The following is a 15,100-nucleotide window of genomic DNA, read 5'->3' as shown; positions in this document are numbered from 1 at the left end:
TAATCATTTTTTAAACACTATGAAGTTATTTTTAAAAATTTCAAACCACATGAACCAATTTAATATTTTTTTTCAAACAAAAACATTAACAAACAGCCCAATTACAAAACAATCATATCCTCCCCTTCCCCTCCCGTCTTTTGGATTGGTGTCCTTGAATTTGGATAGTCAATAAAAGAGGACTTCAATGGTATTCGTCTGCCCGAAAAGGGGCTAAAGTGTCTGAACGCCTAAAAATGCAAGTGAGCTTTTAAGACCCTCTTTGTCAGGGCAGAACCACCCTATGGCTGGGGGTTCCAACTATGAGATGGTCCCAACAAATTTTTTTGTTTGTTTTTTTGTGAAATAGACCTCTAAAAATTAAAGTCCCCCCACAATAATTTTTAAAAAAAATTTGCTTCCCTCCAAACTAAAAGTTATAGATTCACCCCCTACTCTTTGTTTTAGGGAATTCGTCTGCCTGAAAATGAACTGAAGTGTCTGAACACCTAAAAATGCAAGTGAGCTTTTAAGACCCTCTTTGTCAGGGCGGAACCACCCTATGGCATGGGTGTCCAACTATGAGATGGTCCCAAAAAAAAAAAAATTAAATTAAATTAAATAGACCTCTAAAAATTAAAGTCCCCCCACAATAACTTTTTAAAAAATTTTGCTTCCCTCCAATCTAAAAGTTATAGATTCACCCCCAGCTATTTGTTTTAGGGTATTCGTCTGCCCGAAAAGGGGTCGAAGTGTCTGAACACCTAAAGATGCAAGTGAGCTTTTAAGACCCTCTTTGTCAGGGCGGAACCACCATATGGCCTGGGGTCCAACTATGAGATGCTCCCCAAATTTTTTTTTTTTTGAATAGACCTCTAAAAATTAAAGTCCCCCCACAGTAATTTTTTAAAAAAATTTGCTTCCCTCCAAACTAAAAGTTATAGATTCACCCCCCCTAATCTTTGTTTTAGGGACTAGGCAAAGCTACAATTGGTTTTTTTTTTTTTTTTTTTTCATTTTTCATTAATCTTTCATGTTGATTTGAAAAAAAAAAATAATAATAATAACTATGACATTACGTCAAGCAATACGAGACGTAGAGCTTATAGATTCAATAGTGAATTTATAAACAATCAACCAAGATATCAAGTTGAACAATATAATAATGGATGAATTATTTATTTATTTATTTATTTTTTAATTATGAGTTTACACATTTCCAGATTTTGCGGATTGTCACATCTTTTTTTTTCTTTTTTTTTTTTTTGAGGAAAAAACCTTGTTTCATTAGAAAAATCAATCAGCTGGTGGAGCAATATGCTCCCCCATAATAATGTCCCTTATACAATCTGGGATTCTACCCAACCACAATCTCTCAACTCTCATTGTTACAGCAAAGCGAGCAAGAGTATGGGCTGCAGTATTGACCATGCGACTCACTAGGGTAACCTTCCTCTGTAGAAAAGCTTCCAAAGTCTTCTTAATATCTTCCACAAAAGATCCTCAATCAATAAAGCATTGAAGAATGTGATGACTTTACACCAATTTGGAGAATAGACGAAAGTGGAAGCTTTACCCATTAAAGACTAGAAATGGTAAAAATTTTAATGCCCCCTGCATGAAGATTTGATCTGATTTCTGGCATCATATGGGACAATTCATAATAAATGAAACAAATCAAATCTCATCTCATCTCAGACCAACCTTTTTTACTCCAATATTCCTAACCTTTTTACTCCAAATCTCACTTTTCAAATCTGTGACCAACTTTTTTACTCCACTTGACGTGGAACAGTAAAACTACAGGAATGGTGATGATAATGCAATCGAAGAAGATGACGACTCATTCAAATCCGGTTGCACGAGTAACCCCATGTCCGCTCCATGCCATCTCTCAGTAAAATAGGCAAAATAATTATTGAAAAAGTTACCTACTATTTTTTTTTTTTACCTACTAATTTTTTTCAATAGATTCTTTATTTTTTAAAAACATTATTTTGTAGGAAAGAGAGTCTAAGGAAAGAAAATGAGAGAGAGTAAAAGATATAAAGAGAGTGAAAAATAATAATAAAAAAAGTTTATAGTGTGAAATAGTGAATAGACCATCTCCAAAAGAATAATCAAATCCAATCTAACTATTATGTGTGTTTTTTGGTCTCCAGTTGAATAGGCAACTTAACTCTTTTTCATCTAGTGTGAATAGTAATCAGCCTATTTAGAGCATCTCCAGCAAAAGTAGGCAAGATAACTGTTGAAAAAGTACAATTTTTTACTTTACTACTCATTTTTTCATACACACTCCAACAAATTCGCTATTATACTATCGATTTTCTTTAAATATTATTTTGTGTGTGAAAGAATGTGAAAGAGGATGAGAGAGAGAGAGAGACTGAGACAGAAAAAGGAAAAAAGGAAGACAAAAATAATAACGAACGAAGTTTATAATGTGAATAGTGAATAGGTTAATCAACCTATTTACTATTCATATTAGCATTCCAACAGCATTAGGTATTTTACCTAGTGAAAAAGTACAACTCTTTACTTTAACTATTGTTTTTTCACTATACAATCTAACAGATTATCTATTACATTCTTTACTTTACCCTAATCTAGCACATGAAAACAATTTAAAATAAGGGCAAAAGTGGAAGAAAAAAAAATTAAAATGGCACATGACTTACTCATAATTGTTGACCGTCAATTTTAATCTATTTGACTGACGGAATTTGGCTTTTTATTATAAGATGGTAGTTTGATGGGATCAAGTGTTAGAGTTGGTAGTTCATGGGAGAAAATGTCAAGACGCTATAGTTCATGTAGCAAAAGATAATTGCCCCTTAGTATTAACATACTAATTAGTTAGTTAATATATATAGTAAGTAAACTGGTAATAATTACATTGACATTTCTGTTAGCAAAAACTTGCCTCAAAATTGATCGTTATCAAATGCAATCTTACCTAACCTCACCCAATTGAAAGCAAAATGCATTTATTAGTCATTGTTAGAAAAACAAAAATATCTAAAAACTTATTAAATTTGTCGTATTATATTATGATTGTGAGATAAAAATCTAACATGTTTTTGTTTTTGTTTGTTTTTTTTTTTTTTTTTTACATGAGATAATTCAAGAGTTAAATAACATTGCAACAACAAAAAAATTGGACCAACATCATTATTTGAGTGGACCACCTATGGTGTGATATTAATCATTATGCATGTACTAAGATATGACATAATGACATACATTTTTATTGTAAAAAAATAAAATAAAATAAAAGGGAATACATCTTTACCTTAGGTCCTTAAGGGTAAAAATTATTTCACAACTATTTGTTTGAGAAAAAAGTAATAATTATTTTACACTTAAGAGCTTCTTCAACAGAGTAAGTGAACTCATTGTATTAGTTATATTTAATTAATATGACTCGTTTTTGCTCTCCAATAGATTATGTTCGGACACTGTAAAATGAAGTTTTGCTACAGTAATTACCAAGAGGTTATTAATTATTGTAGTATATTAGATGAATAAATATAGACAGAAATTTTATCCAAACTGCTATGGAGAAAATATCCTCAAATTCATGTAAAATAGTGCCAAGTGTCTATAAACATTTAAAACGCACATTAAATTATTAACTTCATTAATAGTAGTTTACAGACACTTGACACTATTTTACATGAGTTTGAGGATATTTCTTTCATACCAGTTTAAAGACAATTTTTGTCAATAAAATATTAATTATTCCCATCACCATTAGCAAAACGCGGGGGCAAACGTCATGGATGGAGAGAATAATCGAGAGAGGTGGGGTGAGAGATTGGTGGCTCTTCCATCGCGTGTGACGACAATGTGGCTTGAGGTGGAGCGGCCTATTTTGGTCGTGTTTTGCTGCCATGAGAGGATGAGAGAGATAAAAGAGAAGGATAAATGATAAAGATATAACTTTTTGGCATAACTTTTGTCCAACTTTTTTCTTATATAGTCATTTTAAAAAATAATAATAATAATAGTAAAAAATTTCTTAAGCAATAACATCCTATGTGATCATTTTATTATTTGGTATTTTTTTTTTTTAAATTATCTTTTTCTTCATAATAATGACATTTTTTAAAAATAAAAAAAATGACAATTTTTATGAAGAAAAATACGATTAAAAAAAAAAAACCAAATAAGAAAAGGATCATATAGGATGTTATTGCTTTAGAATTTTTTTATTTTGTTTTTTAAAAAATAAGAGAAAAATTGAGTCAAAGTTGTGCCAAAAAATTGTGTCTTTATCATGCCTCAAAAAGACGAATACACATATTCAAATGTTTTGGATGTTTTAATTTTATTTTCTTTGAACATTTTTTCCCAATCAATGTGATTATCCAATTGTCATGTTAAATGCACATGTTTAATACAAGTATTAAATTGTTCAAGTACCACGTAATTTCATTTTCTCTGAGTTCAACTTATAAATCTCACGTATTCTATCTACTTGACATTATTACATGTATATATATTAATTACATAATTAGTTGATAACAAACTTATAATTAGAGTCATAATCAATCTAACATTTAAAATTATACTGTTTAACCACCCTCATTTAATCTTCTGACCTTCGAAGTTGTCTGCACGTCTAAAGTTCCTACACCCGAACGAGAGCTGAGATCCTCTACGATCACTCGAAGCATCAACTTGTATCACAATCGTCCATGTCTCTGGGTCCCCCTCTTGTATCGTACACCAATCCGACCGAGGAAAACGCGCCACCCCGACCCGTAATAAGACAAACGGCTCCCCACTGGAACACATTCAACACACAAATGACTTCATCGAAAACAAACGGCTCCCCATGTTCGCGGGCCCCATGTTGTCGATCTTAATTAGCGGTTTAAACGTCCATAGTTGCCGGTCGTTTTTTAAACCTCTTACCTCTCTCTCGCCCTTGAGACTTGAGAGCCAAAGCTCCTCTGATTTAAAAAAATACTTAATTTTTTTCTTTTTTTTTTTTTTAAAAAAACGAAAAATATACTGTGAATCACGAGGACAAGACATTTTGTTTTGTATATAGTTTATAGAAAATTTTCCAGATCTGAAGATTACTGTAAGCCTTCGATTTTCTCGGCGACAACTTCGGATCCGATCCGAAACCCAAAATATACCGGATCAATCAAACCGGAATTTGAACCCGTTTTCTTCTATTCCGATTAGGTTTCAGCTGAAAGCTGACATTGCTTCGTTTTTGTTTGATTCTGCATTGAATGCGGTTTCGATTGCTTCATAAGCTGCGTTGTGTTTGACCTCGGTTGAATTCGCCGGGACGCGCGATGGCTTCGGTGCTTAAATTTTGTGGTTTTGATTGCCATTTCGCGTGTAAAAGATTAGTTTGATTAGGCATTTTGTGGGCTTCGATTGGTTTGTGTGAAAAAAAAAAGAAGAAGCAGGTTTTGAGAATTTGCAAGATGGATCCTTTATCTGCGATCAGCGAGGAGCTAGCGGAGATCGACGGACAGATCGCCGATATCTTCCGAGCGTTATCGTAAGGGATTGCGATCTTCTTGGTTTAATTTGCTACATTTTTGCAATTTGATTGTTAGAGCATTGGGACTTGGGAGTTTTGCTTTATCTGATGTATATGATCCAGCATTTCAGACACAAGAACTGCATTCAAAGCCTCTTTCCTTTTGGTGGTTAAAGTTATAAGATTTTAGAGCTAATATTGCATGAGAATTTAGCTTAGGTTGTTTATTGATCGTTTCTTGCTCATCTTATATCATTTTGTGAAGTGCTGGACACAATCTGTGGTCATGTCTGATTATGTGGTAATGTGATGCCACAGAAATGGATTTCAGAAGTTGGAGAAGATTAAGGACTCGAATAGGCAGAGTAGGCAGTTGGAAGAGCTCACGGAAAAGATGCGGGAGTGTAAGAGGTATTTGAATATTGACCCCTTTCTTTTCTGTCTCTGCAATTCTTATTTGTGGGGTTTGTTTATAATATTTATAAGCAGCATTTAAAAGCTCTATTAGCGAAGTACTGTATCTACAAATTACAGTCAATAGATTGTTTGTGGTGGGAAGAAAGTAATGTGATTATTAACTTCATGCTAATGATGATTGAGGGGTCTGGGCCTCTGAAGGGGGGTGGGGGGGTTAGAGAAAACCGATTTATAGGTATAGTTTCCCTTTTTGTACTCTCTGACACCCAGTGAGCAACTCTAACAGCCAGACAACCAATTTTTGCAAAGTTGCAATGATAAGATTTAAGTCCATAGATCTGTTTTGCTTTGTGAGAATTGGAAGTTTGGAACTCATGTAGGCTGTAGCCATGTACTTTGTGCCTTCGATTTACCATATGGAATCACCAAGAAAGTGGTGCATATTAGTTCTTTTCTTGTGCTGACATGGTAATAATTATCCAATATGGACACCTAGGCTAGGGTGATAGTCTAAGGTGTTTCTATTTATAATGAGAAGGTTACAAGAGTTTGTTTTTGTGTTAATCTCAATACACGATACTTATCAATACAAGATAACTATCTATCCTAACTATGCATGATAATAGGAGATCATCATATCTTAGTTCTATCCTTATCAGATTTTATATCTTCATCATTTGAGTTCTTCGTGATCTTATCATGAAGATATGTTGACTATAATTCATTTGTATGGGGTTTCATGTACAATTCAAATAATTCTCTTGTTTTCTTTTTCGGATAAGCAATAGAAAAGTTATTAGAAAAAGAAGAAGTCAATACATATAAGCAGTATACATAGAATTCCTCTAAAAGAATTACGAGCTAAAATTCAAATGATCAACAAAGTCCTCAAAGGAAGTATACATATACCATTAGAACCCTCATACAATGACCACAAAAATAAGGCCTTTAGCTCAAGAATAAATAACTCAATGGTATTACATGTGCAGTTACTCCTCTCTCCATATTTTCCGCATAAGGCAACTGGGAAGCCGTTTTCCACATAACACTGCTTCTACGCCTACCAAAAAGACCTTTTGCAACTGAGGTACACCTCAACCACTTTCAGAGGCATTATTCATTGAACCCAAAAATTGCAAAAACAAACAAATCATATATATTATATTTATTATTATATATAACAGCTGAGTTCCTCCTCAGAGAATGCTTAGAATTATGACATGTGTGATGGACCCATAATTTTTAAACACTGAACCGGTCCTTTTAAATTAAAAACCGGTTCTTTAAGTAAAATTGAATTGGTGGTTAAATTAGCTTAATTAATTATTCAAGTTAGGAATACAATGTTGCTATGAACGTTTAATAGAAAGAAAAATAAAAAATCTTACGTATTTTTTTGAGTTTATTTCAAGAAGTTTCCTTATATGGGATTTCATTAAGTTCAAAAATTTAATGTACAATAGTATTTTGTAATTTACTACTCCAAAACTATAGGAGGACAGTTCCCAAGGTAGCTCAATCAGCTGGGACCACGCCTAATGAAGCGAAGGTCACTAGTTTGAATCCTCCTCTCCCCCTCTTGTGCTTACATGTCAAAAAAAAAAAAAAAAAACCTATAGGAGGACAAAATTTAAAATTTAAAAACATACCTTATCTACCCATAGTCGGCCATATAGGTATTGCAAACATTAATATTCTAAACAAATTAGCCATGATAGGTTGGCTAACAAAACAGTGAAGAAAGAAACCGTTCAAGTAAGCTGAAACATCACATTTATCTCTTAGATTGGCTATTTTTACCTCTCTCTCTCTTTAGGGTTTGAAAGATCTTGAATTGTGAAATCAAGAGGATTCAGCAGCGACATTCAAGAGAAGAAAAAGAGTGCTGAAGTACATAATTTTCTTTTCTTTTGAAGCACTTTGCTCCTTTTTTTTTTTTTTTTGTGGTTTTGTGGAGGCTGAATTTGACATATGACGTTGATGGGTTTCTATTTAATCGAAAGTTTTGTTGCTTTGATATATGTTTGTGTTTTATGGACTTTGATAATTAGAATCCATATATTCTTATTACTATTTGTTTTTCTTTTTCATTTTAAACCATGTGTATACATATGGGAACAAATTTTCATTGAAAAAAATTGTTTATTTTGCTCTGTATTATTTTTTGAATGTTCATAATTATATCAGTTTTATTTGTATTGAAATATAATAGATATCACACAAACATTATCATAAATTTCTTCTAATTTTCTATTAATGCTTTAATGATCATAATTCATATTTCCCTCTTGCTATTTTTCTCATTATATTTTTCATTATAAACTACACATATGGGGAACAAGAATTTTAACATGTTTTAATTTTTATGGATTAAAATAAAATTAAGGGTTTTATGTTAGCATTTTTTTGTTGTGATTTATACATTCATGCAATGTTTCGTGTAATGTATAACCGTAAATGTCTTTTTATTAAAAGATGTGAGATATTTAACCTATAATGAAAAGTATGCGCTTAAAATTTAAAATTAAATTATAATAAATAATCTTGCGCATAGTGCGGGTTATGAGCTAGTGACCATAACTCTTGATCAATCGAGTAATGAATTAACAATTGGTCAACTGTCTCCCCAATACACTTACACATGCAATAGCACTACACCAGGACAACTTTCCTTTTCATCAGGTAATCGTCGATTAAAATTTTCTCAAAGGCGACTTGCCAATTCAATAACTTATTAAGAAAAGAAAGAAAAATCCAATTAAAATTAGATTCTTCTGTTCAAAACTCTACTTTTGTTTGTTTGGTTGTCATCTTTATACCTGGTTCTCACCATGACATTATGAGCATATTCTCACCATGACATTATGAGCATATTCTCACAATGACATTATGAGCATATCACAAAAATAAATTTGCTGGATTGTAAAAAAAAGAACTTGAAGGGTTCTAAGAGGTTTTATTCTTGAGATTTGAAATGTTGAGTTCAAGTTCCTATACTATTAACATCCTGCAAAATATCAATGAATAATATTCTTAAGGACTTATGCTCTGTTAAGATCTAGAGATCACGACAATTTGCATATAACCTTGGATGTTAAGTTTCTTGCCAAAATCCAGGACCTACTTTACTAATTGATGCTTGAAAGTTGCAATTAAGCGAAGTTCGCCATCTAAGATAAATGTCTTATATAATGTTTCTGTGCCTCCTGGGCATGAGGATAAATTGCTTAGCCCATTAGGGGTGAAAGTTCCTTGGTTACCTAGTAACTGGTTCTGGCGGGTGGGGCCAGTTACCCGTAGGAGTTTGATTAACGGTGAGGATTGTTGTACAGTATGCGTTTGCGACGTGCAATTAATCTGAGTAAAGTTCTCCTATGTTATCAAAAAAAATAAAATTAATGCTTCTGCTGCTGCTGCTCTCTGTTTGTGTGTGTTTGTGTTTTCATTTTCCTTTTGCCAATGGTAAAATGGTGTCTTCTCCTCCCATAAATAAGGTGGAGGATGGGCCATGGGTTGAGATCTACGTGGACGCGTGAGTTGTATTTACCTATAAAAAGGTTTTGGCTTGTCTTTTCAGGCTTGTTAAAGAGTTTGACAAAGAAGTCAAGGATTTGGAGAGTAGAAATAATCCAGGCACTAACAAGATGCTGAATGAGAAAAAACAGTCAATGGTGGGTTATTATCTTAATCTCTATTTAGCCTTTGGTTTTGTAACTTTTTCAAAGTTTTTGTTATGTCCATTTGTACTGAATGATGTTCATACTTTATGCAGATCAAAGAGTTGAATTCATATGTTGCTCTTAAAAAGCAGTAAGTTAACATCAGTCAAAATTTTCCATTATTCAGTTCTTAAAAGGTTAAAGGAATTCCACATATCTAAAATGCATCTGATGTGTCATATACTGTATTTGTTGCAATGTTCTTTCTTTTCTTCTATTAGGTTTTCTATGCTTTTTGCGCTTTCTCAAACATGTGACGTAATTTGGGATGTTGGATTAGTGATAGTCAGAGTGGGATCCATATACTCTCTTAGCCTCTCCACAGCTTCAGTAGTCTGACAAAAGCATTAACGAAGTTACCATGATGATGTAAGGTGCCATTGGTTGAAAAAACATTATTTTTCTCTACTTAAAACGAGGATGGCACCTATTGTAGAACAAATGAGAAAAAGTTGCCTAAGATGGCTTGGTCTTGTGCAACAAAGACTTAATAAATGCACCATTAAGAAACTGTGATTTGATCAAGTTGAAAGGAATAAAAAGAATTAGACGGAGTACAAAATTAACACCGGTAGTAGTGAAGAGGGAATTGATAAGCACGAAGGTGATGGAGAGCATGATGTTAGATAGGGTATGATGGAGAGAAAAGATACATGTAGCCAACATTAATGAGTTGATGAATGATTCACTGTTGGCCCCTTGGGCTTTAATCAAGCCGAGTATTGGCTGTTTGAACTCAGCTTGACAAAATTCTATATAAGCTTGAGCTCGAGTTTAGCTACAAGAGGCTGTTTGAACTTGACTTGAAAAAATTATTAGCCTAGTTTGAACTCGGCTCAAGCTCACCTTGAATAATCCAAACGAGTCAAGCTTGCCTTGAATAATCCAAAAATTATACTTATATATATAATAGCATATATAACATGCATATATACTAACGCACCTGCGTGCTCACACACATGTATCTGGACTCATTTACTCATGTGTATAGTGACATGACATCATTTATTTTGTTTATAAATCTTTTGCATCATCGAATGACTAATTGTACATTTTTAATTCTTTTCTTAGACTTGATTTTCATTTTGTTGTCGATATAGATATGCAGCCAATCTTGACAACAAGCGAATTGATCTCTTTGACGGTGGCACCGAAGGATATGGGGAAGAAAATGGCATGCTAGCATCGTGTAAGTATATGTTCTTTTCACCAGCATGCTGATTTTCATTGATGTATCTACTGCTCTTGGTGGTCTTTTATGCTAAAATTAGAGTTAGTTGTGGGTATGACTCTGCTGCTCATGCCTTTTTGTCTGCAAGACATGGAGATTGAAGGATACTTACTAAACAGATTTCTGCTTGGTTGTGGATTTGTGGTAAAATTTTGTAATATAGAAATAGTTGCAATATTTTCTTTATCAAGTGAAATGGTGCCAGATTTACATACCTGAAAAGTAAGTTGGTTTGGGTGGCTACTTTAGCAATTGAGTTGATTATAAAGAAGTTGGATTGGATGCATTATGGTTCCTTGAATGGCTGTAATCTATTATACAAGCAACTCTTTAAATCTCTTCTTGGCCAATTTTGGCTTTAATCTACCCAGATGATATATTGATAATTTTATAGTTTGATTTTTGTTTCTGAGAAATATATCTATACACATGTAGTGAGTGCCAACATATATGTATACATATGAAAAGTAGAAATGGCAATGGTAATATGAGAAATGCCACTCTACTTATAAAAAAAAATATGAGAAATGCCACTCATAAAAAAAAAAAAGGTAATACGAGAATGTCACTGGCTCATTGGCATGGTGAAATCAGTGTCATAGTAATATTATATGTGAACCCCCACTTTTGATGGCTCAGAAATTTTGAATTGCTGTACAACTGTAACTCTTAATTGGAATTATGTAACTCAGGAGTAACCAATGTATACTTTTTTAAGTTGGTTCAGAATCATGCCTTGTGTTTGATCTATTTCATACCTTTGTATGTACGTCAAATGTTACTTTAATGTGTTAAATATTTCTCCAATATGAAATATAATTGATGCTGAGACACAGGCTATATTTTTCAGCCATGACAAATCAACAGCTATTTGATAGTGGAAACCGGATGATGGACGATACTGATCAAGCCATTGAGAGGTCAAAAAAGGTTGGATTATATCTCAAGATCATTTTGTTGCGCAATAAGTTTCTCCATTTTGTGACAGGGATAAGTTTCATATTCTATCTTGAACCTGATCATGATTTCCTCTTATGCTTATCTATTTAGTCTTAGAAGATTACTGATGTTGTTCTAGAGCATACTCATGTTGCTTATCCCAAAAAAGAAGAAGAGAAGAAAACATAAAATTATCTTTTACTGTTTTAGAAGTTTGAAATTATTGCAAATGAAAATTAATTCATCTCACTGTTTGTAACAGGTTGTTCTTGACACTGTCAATGTTGGAACAGAGACTGCAGCATCACTAAAGGCTCAGGTGTGTAATTTGTCAATTTCAAAAAAAATGGATGCCGTGGCACTTTATTGTGTCATATTGAATTTAACTTTCCTCTCTTTCTCTCTCACACACACAGCCACATACAAACACCACATAATTTCTCACCTTGTTTCTTTTTGTCTTTTAAAAAAGTTCAACGCCATTGTAACTAAAGATATCTATTACTTTTATGTTTAGACTGAACAAATGAGTAGGATTGTTAATGAGCTGGACTCTATCCATTTTTCAATCAAGAAAGCTTCTCAACTTGTGAAGGAACTTGGTAGGCAGGTCAATCTCTAAAAGTATCTTCTCCTATTCCTGTCATATATTGAGTATCAGTTGTGTCTTGCATTACTTAACTCAATTATTTTATTAGGTTGCAACTGACAAGTGTATTATGGCATTACTCTTCCTTATTGTCATTGGAGTCATAGCCATCATTATTGTTAAGGTAATATATTTGTTTACCTTTATTTTTTTTTTCCTGTTACTTAAAAATTAATTTTCTCATCCAGTTGATTAACAGTTGAAGTTGAATCCTTGATGTTGCTTTAATACTAGGACATTTTTTTTCTTCCTTTTTTGGCTGCGGTGGCCCTCAGGTCACACTCACACACACACACACACACACACATATGTATATATGTGATAAGTGTCATGATTTTTTCCTGCCCAACCTTTTTCTTTATGGTCAACTGGAATTTTTGCAAGCTGACCTCAGGCTGGTTGACTTTCTAGACTTGATTGATCATTATAATACTGTGATTGTTTAGTTCTCCAAGATATTGTTTGGTTAGCCCAAGACCTTTTTTTTTTTTTCTTTTTTGGCTGCGGAGGCCCTCAGGTCACACACACACACACATACACACATGTATATATGTGATAAGTGTCATGATTTTTTCCTGCCCAACCTTTTTCTTTATGGTCAACTGGAATTTTACAAGCTGACCTCAGGCTTGTTGACTTTCTAGACTTGATTGATCATTATAATACTGTGATTGTTTAGTTCTCCAAGATGTTGTTTGGTTAGCCCAAGAACTTACTTTTTTTACACACAGGAAAAGTTAAATTTACAAATTTTCCTCTTTAAAATTAAGTTGCATGCAATTTGAATTCGAGGAAAGACTGCTTATGTAACTTTTATGTCCAGAAGATATCTGTTTCATTTGTATGGCCCCTAAGATGAGTTTATATTCTTGGGGGGAAAAGAACCATGAACTGCTTCTATCTTATTCATTTCAACTTGTCCTAACATATTGTTTGATGAAATTGTTTCTTTAACGACCAAAAAGATTACGGCCCCGTTTGACAATGTTTTTTTGGGTAACATCTTGCTTTTTAGCGAAAAAAAAAAACAAAAACATTAACAAACAACTCCAAACACAAAACACTCAAAACTACTTTCACCTCTATGTCACATCATAACACTTTTTCAACAAAAAAGCAAAACAAATCCTGTAAAAAGTTTTATCAGCACAAACCCTACTTTTTTTTTTTTTTTTTTGCAGTCTTTTCTGACTATTGAAAGCCTATCAACTTTTGAAACAACTGCATTTTGCATTTCTCATGCCTGTTGATTTAGTTAAATGTTTTTGTTTTTTTTTTTTTGATGAATTCTATACTTGTATTTCAGCTTGTGAACCCAAACAACAAGGATATCCGGGATATCCCTGGATTAGCCCCACCGGCAATGAATCGGAAATTACTTTGGAATGCTAGATAAAAAGCTATGAAGAGAGGAGAGATTATCTCACGAGGTTGAGGAATGATTTTGCCATCTAGCTATGGATGTGTTTCTAAGTAATTTTTCAGAAGAGGTTGGTTGACTTTTCCGAGTGCTAGTCTCAAACTGCTGTTGTGCCTCATTAGCGTAAATTTTGATGTGGTCTGCATAATTATTTCGTCTTCCCCGACTGAAAAATAATTCCTATTTGAGGGAAACTCAAAAATATGTAGAGTGTATTTGTTCATACGATGTATTGCTACACATGTAAGATATTTGATCTGCAATTCATTATTTGTTTCTGGTTTTTGGCAAATTTATGCTGCTTACTGTTTATCTAATGAAACCTAGGGCTTGATATATTGTGGATCAACAACAGTAGAATCATTTCAATTTTGCCTTGCCTCTTTGTGATTTTATACTTCTTAGTGATATCAACCCTCCCTAGATAGGTATTGCCTTGCCTCTTGTGATTATTATACTTATTAGTAATATCAACCCTCCCTAGATGGTTATTCCCCCTTCTGTTTTTCTTGTTTTCTTGTTTTCTTGTTTTTTTGGTCTTGTTTTGGTGCTTTCTTGCCCCCTTTGCCTACTTGATAAGGAAAAAATAAAAAATAAGGACAGAAGAAAGAATCGGGGCGGAGGAATTTCTTTGAACACAGCACAAGCACTAAGCGAGAATAATTCCTTCTCTTATCCTCTATATAGCTCGTCGTTGGTCCTTCGCAAATACGCTCCACGAGCACTGTACATCTTTCTTAGATGAGAACACGCAAACGCAGCAGTGTCTCAACAAATAAGTAGAGTGAAACAAAAAAAGCAAGCGTGCTCGTATTATACGTTAAACGATGCCGCCTCCCACTTTACTTTAGTCCACCTGACATAACCGCATTTCAACCAACCGACTAACTTGCCTCACCTAATGTGATTGGTGCAAAAGAGATACTGAATTTATATTTCCCGCTGCGTATATTTTTCTAACAAATACTAAAGACACTAGCTATGCATGACTATTTTTTGTTCAATACCAACTAGAAGACTATCTGTTCTAATTAAAATTTTCTTAACCAAAACATAAGTTATGATATTTTATACATATTGCATGGAAATTACCTTACATTGCATGATAAAAATTTCACCAAAACGCAGTCTTGTTTGGTAACGGTTTTGAAAACAATTTTTCTAGCTCTAAAATCAAAACAAATAATTCAAAATACAATACACTTTTCAAATGTAAACTACACCAAAAAACACT

The 15,100-nt window shown here is 33.3% G+C and overlaps 1 protein-coding gene across 2 annotated transcripts; it reads left to right on the top strand.

Annotated features, from left to right (window-relative positions):
* The first annotated feature begins 4,904 nt into the window (after positions 1-4,904).
* Positions 4,905-14,160, top strand: LOC132174957 (novel plant SNARE 11). 2 transcript variants are annotated; one of them, XR_009439382.1, is made up of 10 exons: positions 4,905-5,509; positions 5,810-5,902; positions 9,486-9,579; positions 9,681-9,718; positions 10,728-10,816; positions 11,709-11,788; positions 12,060-12,116; positions 12,315-12,399; positions 12,496-12,570; positions 13,753-13,775. XR_009439382.1 is itself a non-coding variant. In XM_059586728.1 (10 exons), exons 1-10 carry the CDS (start codon positions 5,433-5,435, stop codon positions 13,840-13,842), a joined length of 786 nt encoding a protein of 261 aa, XP_059442711.1. In that variant the 5' UTR covers positions 4,906-5,432; the 3' UTR covers positions 13,843-14,160. The 2 variants fall into 2 exon arrangements, 1 of the variants encoding a protein (XP_059442711.1); XM_059586728.1 differs by having other exon boundaries at positions 4,906-5,509; positions 12,315-12,407; positions 13,753-14,160.
* Positions 14,161-15,100: the final 940 nt, after the last annotated feature.

This window comes from Corylus avellana, chromosome ca3 (genome assembly GCF_901000735.1).
Source record: "Corylus avellana chromosome ca3, CavTom2PMs-1.0".
Classification (NCBI taxonomy): domain Eukaryota; kingdom Viridiplantae; phylum Streptophyta; class Magnoliopsida; order Fagales; family Betulaceae; genus Corylus; species Corylus avellana.
Note: the sequence above shows the minus strand (reverse complement) of the source record. Positions and strands in the feature narration are given on the sequence as shown.